We start from the raw sequence: 12,214 nt of genomic DNA, 5'->3' as shown, positions 1-12,214 counted from the left end.
AAGTAATGGTATTAACTATAATATATGTGAATGGCATTATTGTTAGAACACTAAAAGGAAAATGAAAGTTAAGAGATCTTGCAATTACAAATATGATCGAATATGAGAGTATGATACCCAAATCAATGATCAATCTAATAACATAACATTTGTATATTTTTTTGTAATTCGGTTGAATTTTAAGCTTGCTCAGAATTTCATTAATAGAAATTAGATCATTCCAGAGTTTTAAGGATGATGAAACTTGAATCTTGTTAATAATTACAACAATAATGGCCATCAAAAAGGTGTGAAAAATTAAAAATGTGTGTGCTACCCAAAATAAATCAAAATGCACCAACTCATGTACTTTTGTCTTTCCAAAAGAGATGCATATAAAACCTAACACGAAAAATAACAATCTCAAAAGTAGATTTATGTTATCTTGCCTTCTACTGTACACAAGTCTATAATCAGACGTCATTTTAAATGGATATAACGTTAGTAGCCTCATGAAATTGAAATTGATTTTTATTATTTTCAAGAAATATATACTTGCACACATATTAAGTAATTTTTCTAAAGCATAGATGTTATGTATTTTCGTTGTAAAAATAAACTTCTGTTTTGTGTGTAGGTGCATGAGTTATGGATGATATTTTTTAATCAACTAACGTATTGAATTAACGGAATAGTAATAAGTAGGCGATAACATCATTCATGTTCATTTTGACGTGTAATTTTATTCTTATTTTGTCACGGTCGCGATTAAATTTTAGATTTTCTTTAGAAAACGATTGATATCAACTTAGTCTTCATTGTTTGACTAGAATCGCATTCCTATCGAAATATGAATAATTCCTAGACGACACTATCGACGTCAATCGTTCATATTAATACTTACTTACTTTCTCCATCATGATATTAATCACGAACCAATCAAGATACAATAAAAATTTAACTGTTTTTGCGCGTGGGTGTAAACTTACATCTACCGACTTTGTGTTTTACGTTGCTTGTGGTTCAACAGTTTATCAGTTATTCTGCTGCATAAACATTTAGTTCGTTTACTATACATAATAAGTACATAACTTAATAACGATTCAATATTAAATTACAGTAAAATATGTAATGCAAAATCACAGAGAATACAGTGTAAAGAAGATTTTTTGGATCTTAATGTTAAAAGATAATTTTGTAAGGTAATACATATGTACATTATTTTGTACTATTATTTATGTTATTTATTATTTTATTCCAAGTTGTTACCGAATATAACTGGTTGTTTTGTTGGAATTAAGTATTTGATTTTTTATCGTTATAAATATTTTTTAATTCAGCTGTCAAATGGTTACATTTCTGGAACAAACAAAAGCCAAAAGTTGTAGTTCAAAATATTGTAATAAGTTTAATGTTTATTGTTAATTTAGTTACGAACTGATAATTCATTCATGTCGAGATTCTGACGATTTCAAATAATAGATACTTACCCACTTTTTCAATGACGATATTTATCGTTTATCGCTGTAAAGAATAAATAAATAGCGGTCGCTTGTTGCTCGCTCTCAGTCTATGTTTCGGTTTTGTCGTGTAATAGCATATTGGAAAAATTGCAATGCAGTCATAAGATTTATACGTAATAAAATCGAATTTATATCGGCCTATTAGAACAAATAATACCGCAAAATGACGGTCATAAACAATTCTTTGGATTCAGTTTTGGCCCAGGTGGGTGACTTTGGGAAATACCAGATTTTCATATTTAGTTTTGTCTGTCTCGGTGTAGTTTTTCATTCTGCAGTACATGTGGCTTATGTTTTCACAGCTATGAATTTGGAATACCGGTAAGTCGAATTTTTTAAAAAAAGTGCGAATTATTAACACGTTTCGGTGTCATCAAAGGCTTTGCAATTAAAAATTAACCTTGACTTACAATATCTTGGGACTCTCAACATTGAAAATCGAATTCTAGTGATCATGTAGTCTTATCTTTAGATTTATACATTATTCTTAGATAGGTATCTACATGCAGATTAGTAACACAATAAATACACTGTTGTAAATATATCAGGTGCGAAATACCCGAATGCGATGTTGCTTACCCTTCGTTTGAACCTCCATGGTTACCGAACGCAGTACCTTTCTCTGAACATGTGCCTTCGAAATGCACAAGGTTTGTGCCCAACAATACCATCAGCGCTTCCAGTAATTGCACTAAAGCAGATTTTACCTCATACGAGGAACAGTGTGATTCGTTTGTATACAAGACAAGCGAAGATAGTATTTTAAAGGAGGTAAATAAAATATTGCCCCAAGTCAGGAAACCCTTAGTTTTGTGTACCTATATTTTTAGTACGATCTTCAATGTGATGATAATTTGTGGAAGCTAACCCTCGTCGGTACCATTAACAATGTGGGACAGTTCTTTGGATTGTTTATTTCAGGAATTATATCTGACAGGTACGAAACTTAAAATTACCGGATGCCCTTATCAAACATAAACAAATTCAAATTTAAGGTTTGGGCGAAAAGTTGTTTTTATTTTGGGGATGTCTATTTGCGGGCTGTTCGGACTGATTCGTTCGTTTGCTCCTTCCTACGAGTGGTTTTTAGTTTTTGAATTTTTGGATGCCGCTTTTGGAGCTGGCAGCTACATTTGTGGATTTGTCATGGGTATGTTTGTTAGTAAAAAAATTACAATTAATGTTCTACGATCGTAATGACAGGAGTCGAATTGGTTGGCCCAAAAAGGAGAGTTTTAACTGGTACCATAATTAGCTCTTGCTACGCCATAGGCGAAGTATTTGCAGCAGGTTCCGCCTGGATAGTCCAAGCTTGGAAGTAATATCTCTCGTAATCACTGCTTTTGACCGTTTTAAATACGTTATTTTAGGCCAACCATTTATATTTTATACACTCCTCCTCTTTTTCTGCTTTCCTATTTCTGGATAATCCCAGAATCGGTGAGGTGGAATTTAAGCAAAGGAAGAATAGAGCAAGCAAAGAACACTCTCAGACGAGTTGCAGAGGTAAATGGGAAACCTATATCAGAAACTTCATTAGATAAACTAGCGATGGCTGACGAAGCAGAATCTAAAGATTCATTCTTCCAAGTGTTCAAATCTAAGACTTTGTTTCTACGACTAATCAACTGCTTCTTCTGCTGGATCACTTGTGCATTCCTCTTCTATGGTTTAACACTAAATTCGGTAGCTTTAGCCGGAAATACCTACCTAGATTTTATATTAACATCACTGGTAGAAATTCCAGCTTATTTTATCTGCAATTACGTTGTCGATAAATTTGGGAGGAAATGGTCCTTAAGTTGTTCGTTCTTTTTGACAGGATTATCCTGTTTAGTGTTTTTATTCCTCCCTAACGGTGAGCCAGTCCGACCGTAATCACACTTAAGTAACTTTAATTTGTTGTAGATTCTGAAGGTGCTAGCCTTACAGTATATTTGATAGGGAAATTTGGAGCTACAGCAGCATTTACTGTGACGTATGTCATAACTAGCGAATTATTTCCGACACGTTTACGTCACTCTATGATGGGGGCATGTTCAACGTTTGGAAGAATAGGGTCTATGGTGGCGCCCCAAACACCTTTGCTGGTGTGTTATTAAAAAAACTTACTTAAACAAAAATTAGAATAAGTTGTTTTAGGCTCAAATTTGGAACCCTCTACCAATCACGATGTTCACAACAATGGCAATCATTGCGGGACTTTTGAGTCTATTATTCCCGGAGACGTTAGGAATAAAACTACCTGACACTATTGAGGAAGCTGTCAGTATAGGAAAAGATAAAAATAAAGAGGAGCAATAACTCATCTGTGATACATTCTGTACATATTGTAGAAAACAGTATTTAAATTAAATAATATATTTTATACTAATTAACTGGTAGTTTTTATTTATATTCGCAATTCCATACATTGCACGATAATTATTATGTAAGTCGATGACGCGACGCAGCGAATATCTAAAAAATAAGAGGTCCATGCGACAGTGACAACTTTGAAACTCACCGAAAAAATGAGGGTGAAATCTACTGGAAAAATCCTCCAGCTTCAACTTGCACTTCTTCATCTAGAAGATTCCATTTCTTTGTTGATGTATTCAACTCCTATTTTTAATTATTATTGTTTATTATACAGGTGTCCTCGAAATGCATGTGAGAAAAAAAATCGGTAGTTGGTGACGATGTGTAGGTAGAAGTTAAATACAATTTTTTTCTAGTAAAAGTCTTTTTGTTTTTGAGATATAATGCATTGAAAATTATCACATATATCCCAAGTGGAAAATTTTTTATCGGAAATTTTTTTGCTAATTACATATTAGCAAATAAGAGCACGAGACGAACTCGAGGGCTTTTATTTGATAATAATTGGTCTTCTGACCGAATAATTTATGGATGTTTGAGTTCATTAGCAAAAAAATTTCCAATATTAAAATTTTGCACGAGGGGTATACGGCTGACAATTCAACTCGCATTCTCTCGACCAATCAGATTTACGAAATTGATCAGTACAGACCAATCACGTTTGTTTTAAAAAAATTGCCGCGGAAATTTTCACTAGTGAAAATTAACACCAAAAATTTCCAACAAAATGTTTCCACTAGGATATTTTATTTTCTATTTTATTGAATTTTTCAATCTTCGCTCGGTGAATTGTCACGCCGAATACAAACTCGTGGGTACGAAATTGCCGGAAATTTTCTCCTCAGACCACTCGTATTTGTTTCTTAAGACAATTTTCACTTGTTCGCTTCGGTCACTCGTGAAAATTGTCGCCGAAACAAATACTCGTATCTGAGATCGAAAATTTCCGGCAATTTCGTACCCACTCGTTGTATTACTATTGATTATTTCCTGAATAGAATGAAACCAAACGCATTACATATTTCCAATCCCTTTTATTCAAAATAATTAAAAAAAAAAATCCGGTACCGACATTTTTTATCAGATTATTACACATGTGCATTTTAGAGAAATTTTATCGGGTTATTTTTTGTTTTCTCGTTTTGATTGGTCAATATTTGTCACGCAATTGGTTGCTAAACTCATGAAGGAAACAATCCTTGAAATTTCCAGTAGCTTTTTTCTTTTTTCTCAATTACTCCATTTCAGTAGCATACTTATGTTGTTTATTATTTTATTCCAAGATGTAACAGAATTATAACAGGTTGTTTTGTTGAAATTGAGCATTTGATTTTTTATCGCCATAAATATTTTAATTCAGCAGTCAAATGATAAAATTTCCGAAACAGGTCTTTCGCACAATTTAAACAAAAGCTAAATGTGTAGTTCAAAATATTGTATCAGTTTAATGTTTGTATTAATTTAATTACGAACTGATCATTCATTCATGTCAAGATTTTGACGATTTCAAATAACAGATACTGACAATGTTTATCGTTTATCGCTGTCAAGAATAAATAAATCACGGTGGCTTGTTGCTCGCTCTCAGTCTATGTTTCGGTTTTGTCGTGTTATAGCATTTTGGAAAATTTGCGATGCAGTCATAAGTATTATACGTAATAAAATCCAATTTATATCGGTATATCAGAACAAATTATAACTCAAAATGACGATCATAGACAATTCTTTGGATTCAATTTTGGCCCAGGTGGGCGACTTTGGGAAATACCAGATTTTCATATTTAGTTTTGTCTGTCTCGGTGTAGTTTTTCATTCAGCATTACATGTGGCTTATGTTTTCACAGCTATGAATTTGGATTACCGGTAAGTCGTATTTTTCAAAAAAAGTGCGAATTATTAACACAACAATTTTGATGTCATCAAAGGCTTTGCAATTAAAGATTAACCTTGACTTAAAATATCTTGGAACTGTCAACACTGAAAATCAAATTCTAATGATTACCTAGTCTTATCTTTAGAATTGAACATTGTTCTCAGATGCGTATCTACTCATACATGCATAGCACAATTAGGATTCTAACACAATAAATAAATGTTTGTAAATATATTAGGTGCGAAATACCCGAATGCGATGTTGCTTACCCCCGGTTTGATCCTCCATGGTTACATAACGCAGTACCTTTCTCTGAAGATATACCTTCGAAATGCACAAGGTTTGTGCCCAACAATACCATCAGCGCTTCCAGTAATTGCACTAAAGCACATTTTACCCCGTACACGGAACAGTGTGATTCGTTTGTATACAAGACAAGTGAAGATAGTATTTTAAGGGAGGTAAATAAAATACTGCTCCAAATCAAGAAACCGTTAGTTTTGTGTACATTTTTAGTACGATCTTCAATGTGACGATAATTTGTGGAAGCTAACCTTGGTCGGTACTATTAACAATGTGGGACAGTTCTTTGGATTGTTGATTTCAGGAATTATATCTGACAGGTACGAAATTTAAAATCACCGGATGCCTTAACAAAGATAAGCAAATTCAAATTTAAGGTTTGGTCGAAAAGTTGTTTTTATTTTGGGGATGTCTATTTGCGGACTGTTCGGATTAATTCGTTCGTTTGCTCCTTCCTACGAGTGGTTTTTAGTTTTTGAATTTTTGGATGCCGCTTTCGGATCTGGCAGCTATATTTGTGGATTTGTCATGGGTATGTTTTCCACTTATCGGAAAAAAATACAATTAATGTTCTAAGATCGTAATGACAGGCGTCGAATTGGTTGGCCCAAAAAGGAGAGTTCTAACTGGTACCTTAATTAGCTGTTGCTACGCCATAGGCGAAGTATTTGCAGCAGGTTCCGCCTGGATAGTCCAAGCTTGGAAGTAATATCTCTCGTAATCACTGTTTTTGACTGTTTCAAATACGATATTTTAGGCCAACCATTTATATTTTATACACTCCTCCTATTCTTCTGCTTTCCTATTTCTGGATAATCCCAGAATCGGTGAGGTGGAATTTAAGTAAAGGAAGAATAGATCAAGCAAAGAACACTCTCAGACGACTTGCAGAGGTAAATGGGAAAACTATATCAGAAACTTCATTAGATAATCTAGCGATGGCTGACAATGAATCTAAAGATTCATTCTTCCAAGTGTTCAAATCTACGACTTTGTTTCTACGACTAATCAACTGCTTTTTCTGCTGGATCACTTGTACATTCCTCTTTTATGGTTTAACACTAAATTCGGTAGCTTTAGCCGGAAATACCTACCTAGACTTTATATTAACATCACTGGTAGAAATTCCAGCTTCTTTTGTCTGCAATTACGTTGTCGATAAATTTGGAAGAAAATGGTCCTTAAGTTGTTCGTTCTTTTTGACAGGATTATCCTGTTTAGTGTTTTTATTCCTCCCTATCGGTGAGCCAGTCCTACCGTTATCACACTTAAGTAACTTAAATTTGCTGTAGATTCTGAAGGTGGTAGGCTTGCAGTATATTTGATAGGGAAATTCGGTGCTACAGCAGCATTTTCTGTGACGTATATCATAACTAGCGAATTATTTCCGACACGTTTACGTCACTCTATGATGGGAGCATGTTCAACTTTTGGAAGAATAGGGTCTATGGTGGCGCCCCAAACACCTTTGCTGGTGTGTCATTACAAAAACTTACTTAAACAAAAATTAGAATAAGCTGTTTTAGGCCCAAATTTGGAACCCTCTACCAATCACGATGTTCACAGCAATGGCAATCATTGCGGGACTTTTGACTCTACTATTCCCAGAGACGTTAGGAATAAAACTACCTGACACTATTGAGGAAGCTGTTAGTATAGGAAAAGATAAAAATAAAGAGGAGCAATAACTAATCTGTGATATATTCTGTACATATTGTAGAAAACAGTATTTAAATGAAATATATTTTATACTAATTAACTGGTAGTTTTAATTTATATTCGCGATTCCATACATTGCACGATTATTATAATATAAGTCGAAGACGCAGCGAAGATCTAAAAAATAAGAAGTCTACGCCACAGTGACAACTTTCAAACTCACCGAAAATATGATGGTGAAGTCTACTGGAAAAAATCCTCCAGCTTCAACTTGCACTTTTTCATGATGTAACTGCAGCATAAACGCGTGCACCTACAATTTTTTCTTAATGTTAAATGTATTTACCTATTCATGATCAACACCTCTTTCCACAATTGTCGATTTTTAGTATTCGACACAATATTAAATGCTACCTCCTTTACGATATTTGCCTAAAGATCAATTAGTTTAATCTTTAAAACAACTATTACTTTTTGTTACCTGTTGTGCACATTTATTACAAGAATATACACAAAAGATTAATTTTATACAATTGACAGATGTATAATAAAAACTTGTCAGTTGTATGTTCGTTCCAAAATCGGCATAGAAGAAAAACACATTGATAAATATTATTTTGAAATAAGTTCCGATTAAGAAAAGTAGTTGCAGAGAAAATATTTCATTTAATTGTCTGACTACGTCGCAAAGTTCTTGATGCATTCGTAAAATATTTCGCACATCTTCAATCATACCAGTTTTAGATGCTTGTGCAAACCTTTGATGAGCTTCTTCAAAGAAATGAATAATCAAATGAACCATGACGGAATGAAAAATTTCAACGAAACTTTTCAAAATGTAATTGTAGTTGAAAGTTAAATAAATTACGACCAACCAAATGTCGAATGTACCATTTTGGACCCACGAGTACCCAAAACGGGGCAAGATAAACACAAAATTATAAAATACCATATCAGCCACAAATATTACGATCGCTTTCTTCAGAAACTGTGCGATTTTTACAACGGAATGGTTTTCAAAATCATTTACAAAATTACAAAGTTTCTTAAAAATTCTCACAATTTGCTTCTGTTTAACTTTGAATGTTGTCAAAATAAATATTGTATTCATGTGTGGTGTGAGGAAATATATCACGTCAACTAAACTTAATATGAACGTTTCTTTTTTTTCTTCAGAACCGAATAACTTTTCTCGATTGAGAAACATTATGGCGGCCAGAGTTATTAAAATAATATTTGAAATTATGTTATATATTCTGGAACACTTGTAAGAATTATTATCCAGGCAAACGTTAATGGAGGATATTCCTAAAATCTTCATTAGTTTTGAAAAAAAATTAAACATTTTTACTAGATGTCTAGAAGATTCCATTTCTTTATTTTTGTATTCAACTCCTATTTTTAGTTATTATTGTATTTACCACATAATGCAAACTATTATTAGGGAAAATTGTGTTCGCTCATTGTCATTAGACGCAGATAGCAGATATAAATGTATTTCTTTTCATTTACTTTTCGTCCTGTTTTTCACTTTGTAAATTATGGTTTTCTATGCAATACGCCGTGACAGTATCCAGTCAAGAACAATGATGCCGACGACTGTCAAATATTGACGAACACGTGTGCCTTTAAGCTTATTAAAGACAAACTATTATGATAATTGCACCCTTAATATTATTAGAGGAACTTATTCAGTCAATAACAGTAATCATTAAACATGAACGACCTAGCAAGACCTCGCTTATTTTTTAAAAAATTTATAAACCTATTTAAATATGCTGGTTTGTCGTATGTCTTTTTTGATCACAAAAACAAATTGTTCAGATACTCAACAACATACACTTTTTGGTCTAGTATTTGTTTGACGGTTGTATTTTTCACGATGTTTTACAATTTAAATTATTTTTATTACTACATCCTGCAAGTTCCTCGCATTAGCAGATTTACTCTGATGATAATCTACAGTGCATACCTTTACGTACCGATTGTGACCCTTGTTGTTAACATAATAATATTAAAATTTAAACAGAACGATATTGTAAAAGTACTCAATACTTTGACTAAATTTAGAGAGCATTTCAAACCTGCTGTGCGCATCAGAGAAAATCGTTTCGTAAAGAACCTCGTGAAAGCCTTGTTGTTAGAAGTCATCAGTTACAATTTATTTTTCTTTATTCCGTGCTTCATTTATCCTGCCGTGGTGTCCGGAATGTTGCATTTTCAGCACATTTTGTACGCAATATTTAACAATTATTGCCACATGGTCACAATTCTTATAGAAATTTCTCATTTTGTACTACTGATCGGAGCTTCGAATTTTTTTTCCTATGTTGATTTCTTGTTCAGAAAAGCATCCATCAATAAAAATATACTTAAAATGCGAAACAACTTAATTTTGCACCAAGAATTATACGACATCACTAAACAAATAAATAACACTTTCTCTTTACCATTGTTGTTCATGACTGGAAACTATTTCATACAGTTTTACCTACATGTTTTTGGTATATATTCTGAATTTGTTTATAATAAGGTTACGGAAACTGGACTAGTAGGATTGTATAGGTTTATCACTATTGCGTTAAAATTGTGCTTTTATGTTTACGTTGCTAATAGAACTATGAGACAGGTAAATATTTTGCAACAGGTGTACCTACAATAGAAATTGGGTGTTTATTTTTAGGCAAACAAAATCAAAAGGACTGCTATTGACATTGTTATTAGTTCGAGAAATAAACAAATCAGAAAGGAAGTAAGTTAGAAATATTTAAAAAAAACGCTTTTAAATAAATATACTCTGAAATTTATTTTCAGACAAACGCTCTTGCTCTGCAACTGTGTCACGAAGAAGTGCAGATTGTGGCGGGAGGCTTCTTTGTAATTGATTATCCTCTTCTTTTTGAGGTACCACTGAATTATTTTTTTTTGTGGAATTAAAATGAGTTTTTATTTTTATAGATGGTGGCTGCATGTACCACATACACCGTAATAACAATTCAATTTATTCAAATAAAAATGTAATGTGAAGCATGTCTTGCACTTTTTTATCAGTTTAGTATGACCGTATTTGCATAAATGCATAAATATTTGAACGAGCAAGTCTATTTAAAGCACATATTTTCGAAGTTTGGTAATGGCATTGTGTGTCCACCTACATTAATTATCGACATGTATCAAATTTTTTAACATCTTAATATTCTGTTTACAAATGTATTTGCGTCTCATTAGATGTTATACAAATACGTACATGTAGTATTTTTTCAATGCTTATTTAATTACATTATATTGAAATTATTGCGCTTCAACTGCGAAAGGTTATATCCCTTTTGTCTACCAATGAAACTCTCACAAAAATGATTTATCAACCGATTTATAATATTTGTGCAGGATCCTGTTTAAATCTTTTGTGAAGCAATAGAATCGTCAATTATATTACATAGTTCGAATTGATAAACTCCTAAACTAGGAAGTAACCTGATTTCATTTGGAAATGTTTACAGACTTTAAAGCTGGTTCTGAGTATAATTCCGTTTGTGTTTTTCAAAATTATATTCACCGTTATGTAATTATTTTTTTGTTCAGTTTGGGTTATCAAAGTAATAGTCAAAATAAAATCATAAATTGATAAGGTCGTAAGAAGAAGATGTAATGTTTTCTTCATTATTCAGAAATAACAGTGAAATATAAATTATTTCTTTCCTTATCTGGCAAGGCAATAAAATTGTAAAAAAACATGATTACTTATTTTATTTCATATTACTGAAAATCTCGTAAAATTTAAGTACCCACAAAAACATTTAACAAATAACTTACAATTAGCTTTTGTGGCACGATAATATATAAAAATTATTTATTAGGTATGCATGTATGTACTTGCAAAAACTTTCCAGGACTAGACTATTTTCATTTCAACATTTGCCACTATCATTTTACATGTTTACTTTATATCCTCCACGTTCACACTAACGATTAATTGCTAAGTAAATGAAACTGTCTGAGTACCTGGAATTGTGGAAATTTTAGTTTTTTGTAATTCGAACAGTTGACATTTCAACAGCATAATGCAACTGTAGAACCATCAACTTTAATACGTTGACCGTGCTAATTTTAGCCACTTTACTCGTTTTTGAATTGAAAAGTATTAGAGCTGCTACAGCGGTAACACCAAAGGAAAAGCAATCAATTTATATACTTTTTATTATGCAGGACGACACCGGTAACCGACACTGACTACGCACGTTCTTCCTTTTAGGTCGCAACGAGGGTCAATTGAGGATCATGGGGAATACAAAAGTCCTCATTTTTTGAACACTCATCCTAGGACCCTGATGAGGTTGTACGTTTGGTTTGTTTGTGTTGCTCGAGAGTTCGAGACTGTTTATAATGTTCTTGCGGAGTGGCCCAAGGGGGACACGAAGATTATTGTCCTTACATTACCGAATTGTTACACAGCGCTCGGACATGATCCATGCAAAAGAAATGTTTACAGTTAATGGCAGACACGTGTTTATTAACC

The 12,214-nt window shown here is 32.8% G+C and overlaps 2 protein-coding genes across 2 annotated transcripts; both read left to right on the top strand.

Annotated features, from left to right (window-relative positions):
• The first annotated feature begins 1,442 nt into the window (after nt 1-1,442).
• LOC138135677 (solute carrier family 22 member 3-like) lies at nt 1,443-3,880 on the top strand. Its single transcript, XM_069054484.1, has 8 exons — nt 1,443-1,823; nt 2,051-2,273; nt 2,333-2,439; nt 2,498-2,652; nt 2,706-2,820; nt 2,873-3,360; nt 3,411-3,592; nt 3,645-3,880. Exons 1-8 carry the CDS (start codon nt 1,666-1,668, stop codon nt 3,804-3,806), a joined length of 1,590 nt encoding a protein of 529 aa, XP_068910585.1. The 5' UTR covers nt 1,443-1,665; the 3' UTR covers nt 3,807-3,880.
• Nucleotides 3,881-4,750: 870 nt separating this feature from the next.
• Nucleotides 4,751-7,798, top strand: LOC138135678 (solute carrier family 22 member 1-like). Its single transcript, XM_069054485.1, has 8 exons — nt 4,751-5,726; nt 5,975-6,197; nt 6,253-6,359; nt 6,417-6,571; nt 6,630-6,744; nt 6,797-7,281; nt 7,332-7,513; nt 7,566-7,798. Exons 1-8 carry the CDS (start codon nt 5,569-5,571, stop codon nt 7,725-7,727), a joined length of 1,587 nt encoding a protein of 528 aa, XP_068910586.1. The 5' UTR covers nt 4,751-5,568; the 3' UTR covers nt 7,728-7,798.
• Nucleotides 7,799-12,214: the final 4,416 nt, after the last annotated feature.

Source organism: Tenebrio molitor, chromosome 7 (genome assembly GCF_963966145.1).
Source record: "Tenebrio molitor chromosome 7, icTenMoli1.1, whole genome shotgun sequence".
Lineage (NCBI taxonomy): Eukaryota > Metazoa > Arthropoda > Insecta > Coleoptera > Tenebrionidae > Tenebrio > Tenebrio molitor.
Note: the sequence above shows the minus strand (reverse complement) of the source record. Positions and strands in the feature narration are given on the sequence as shown.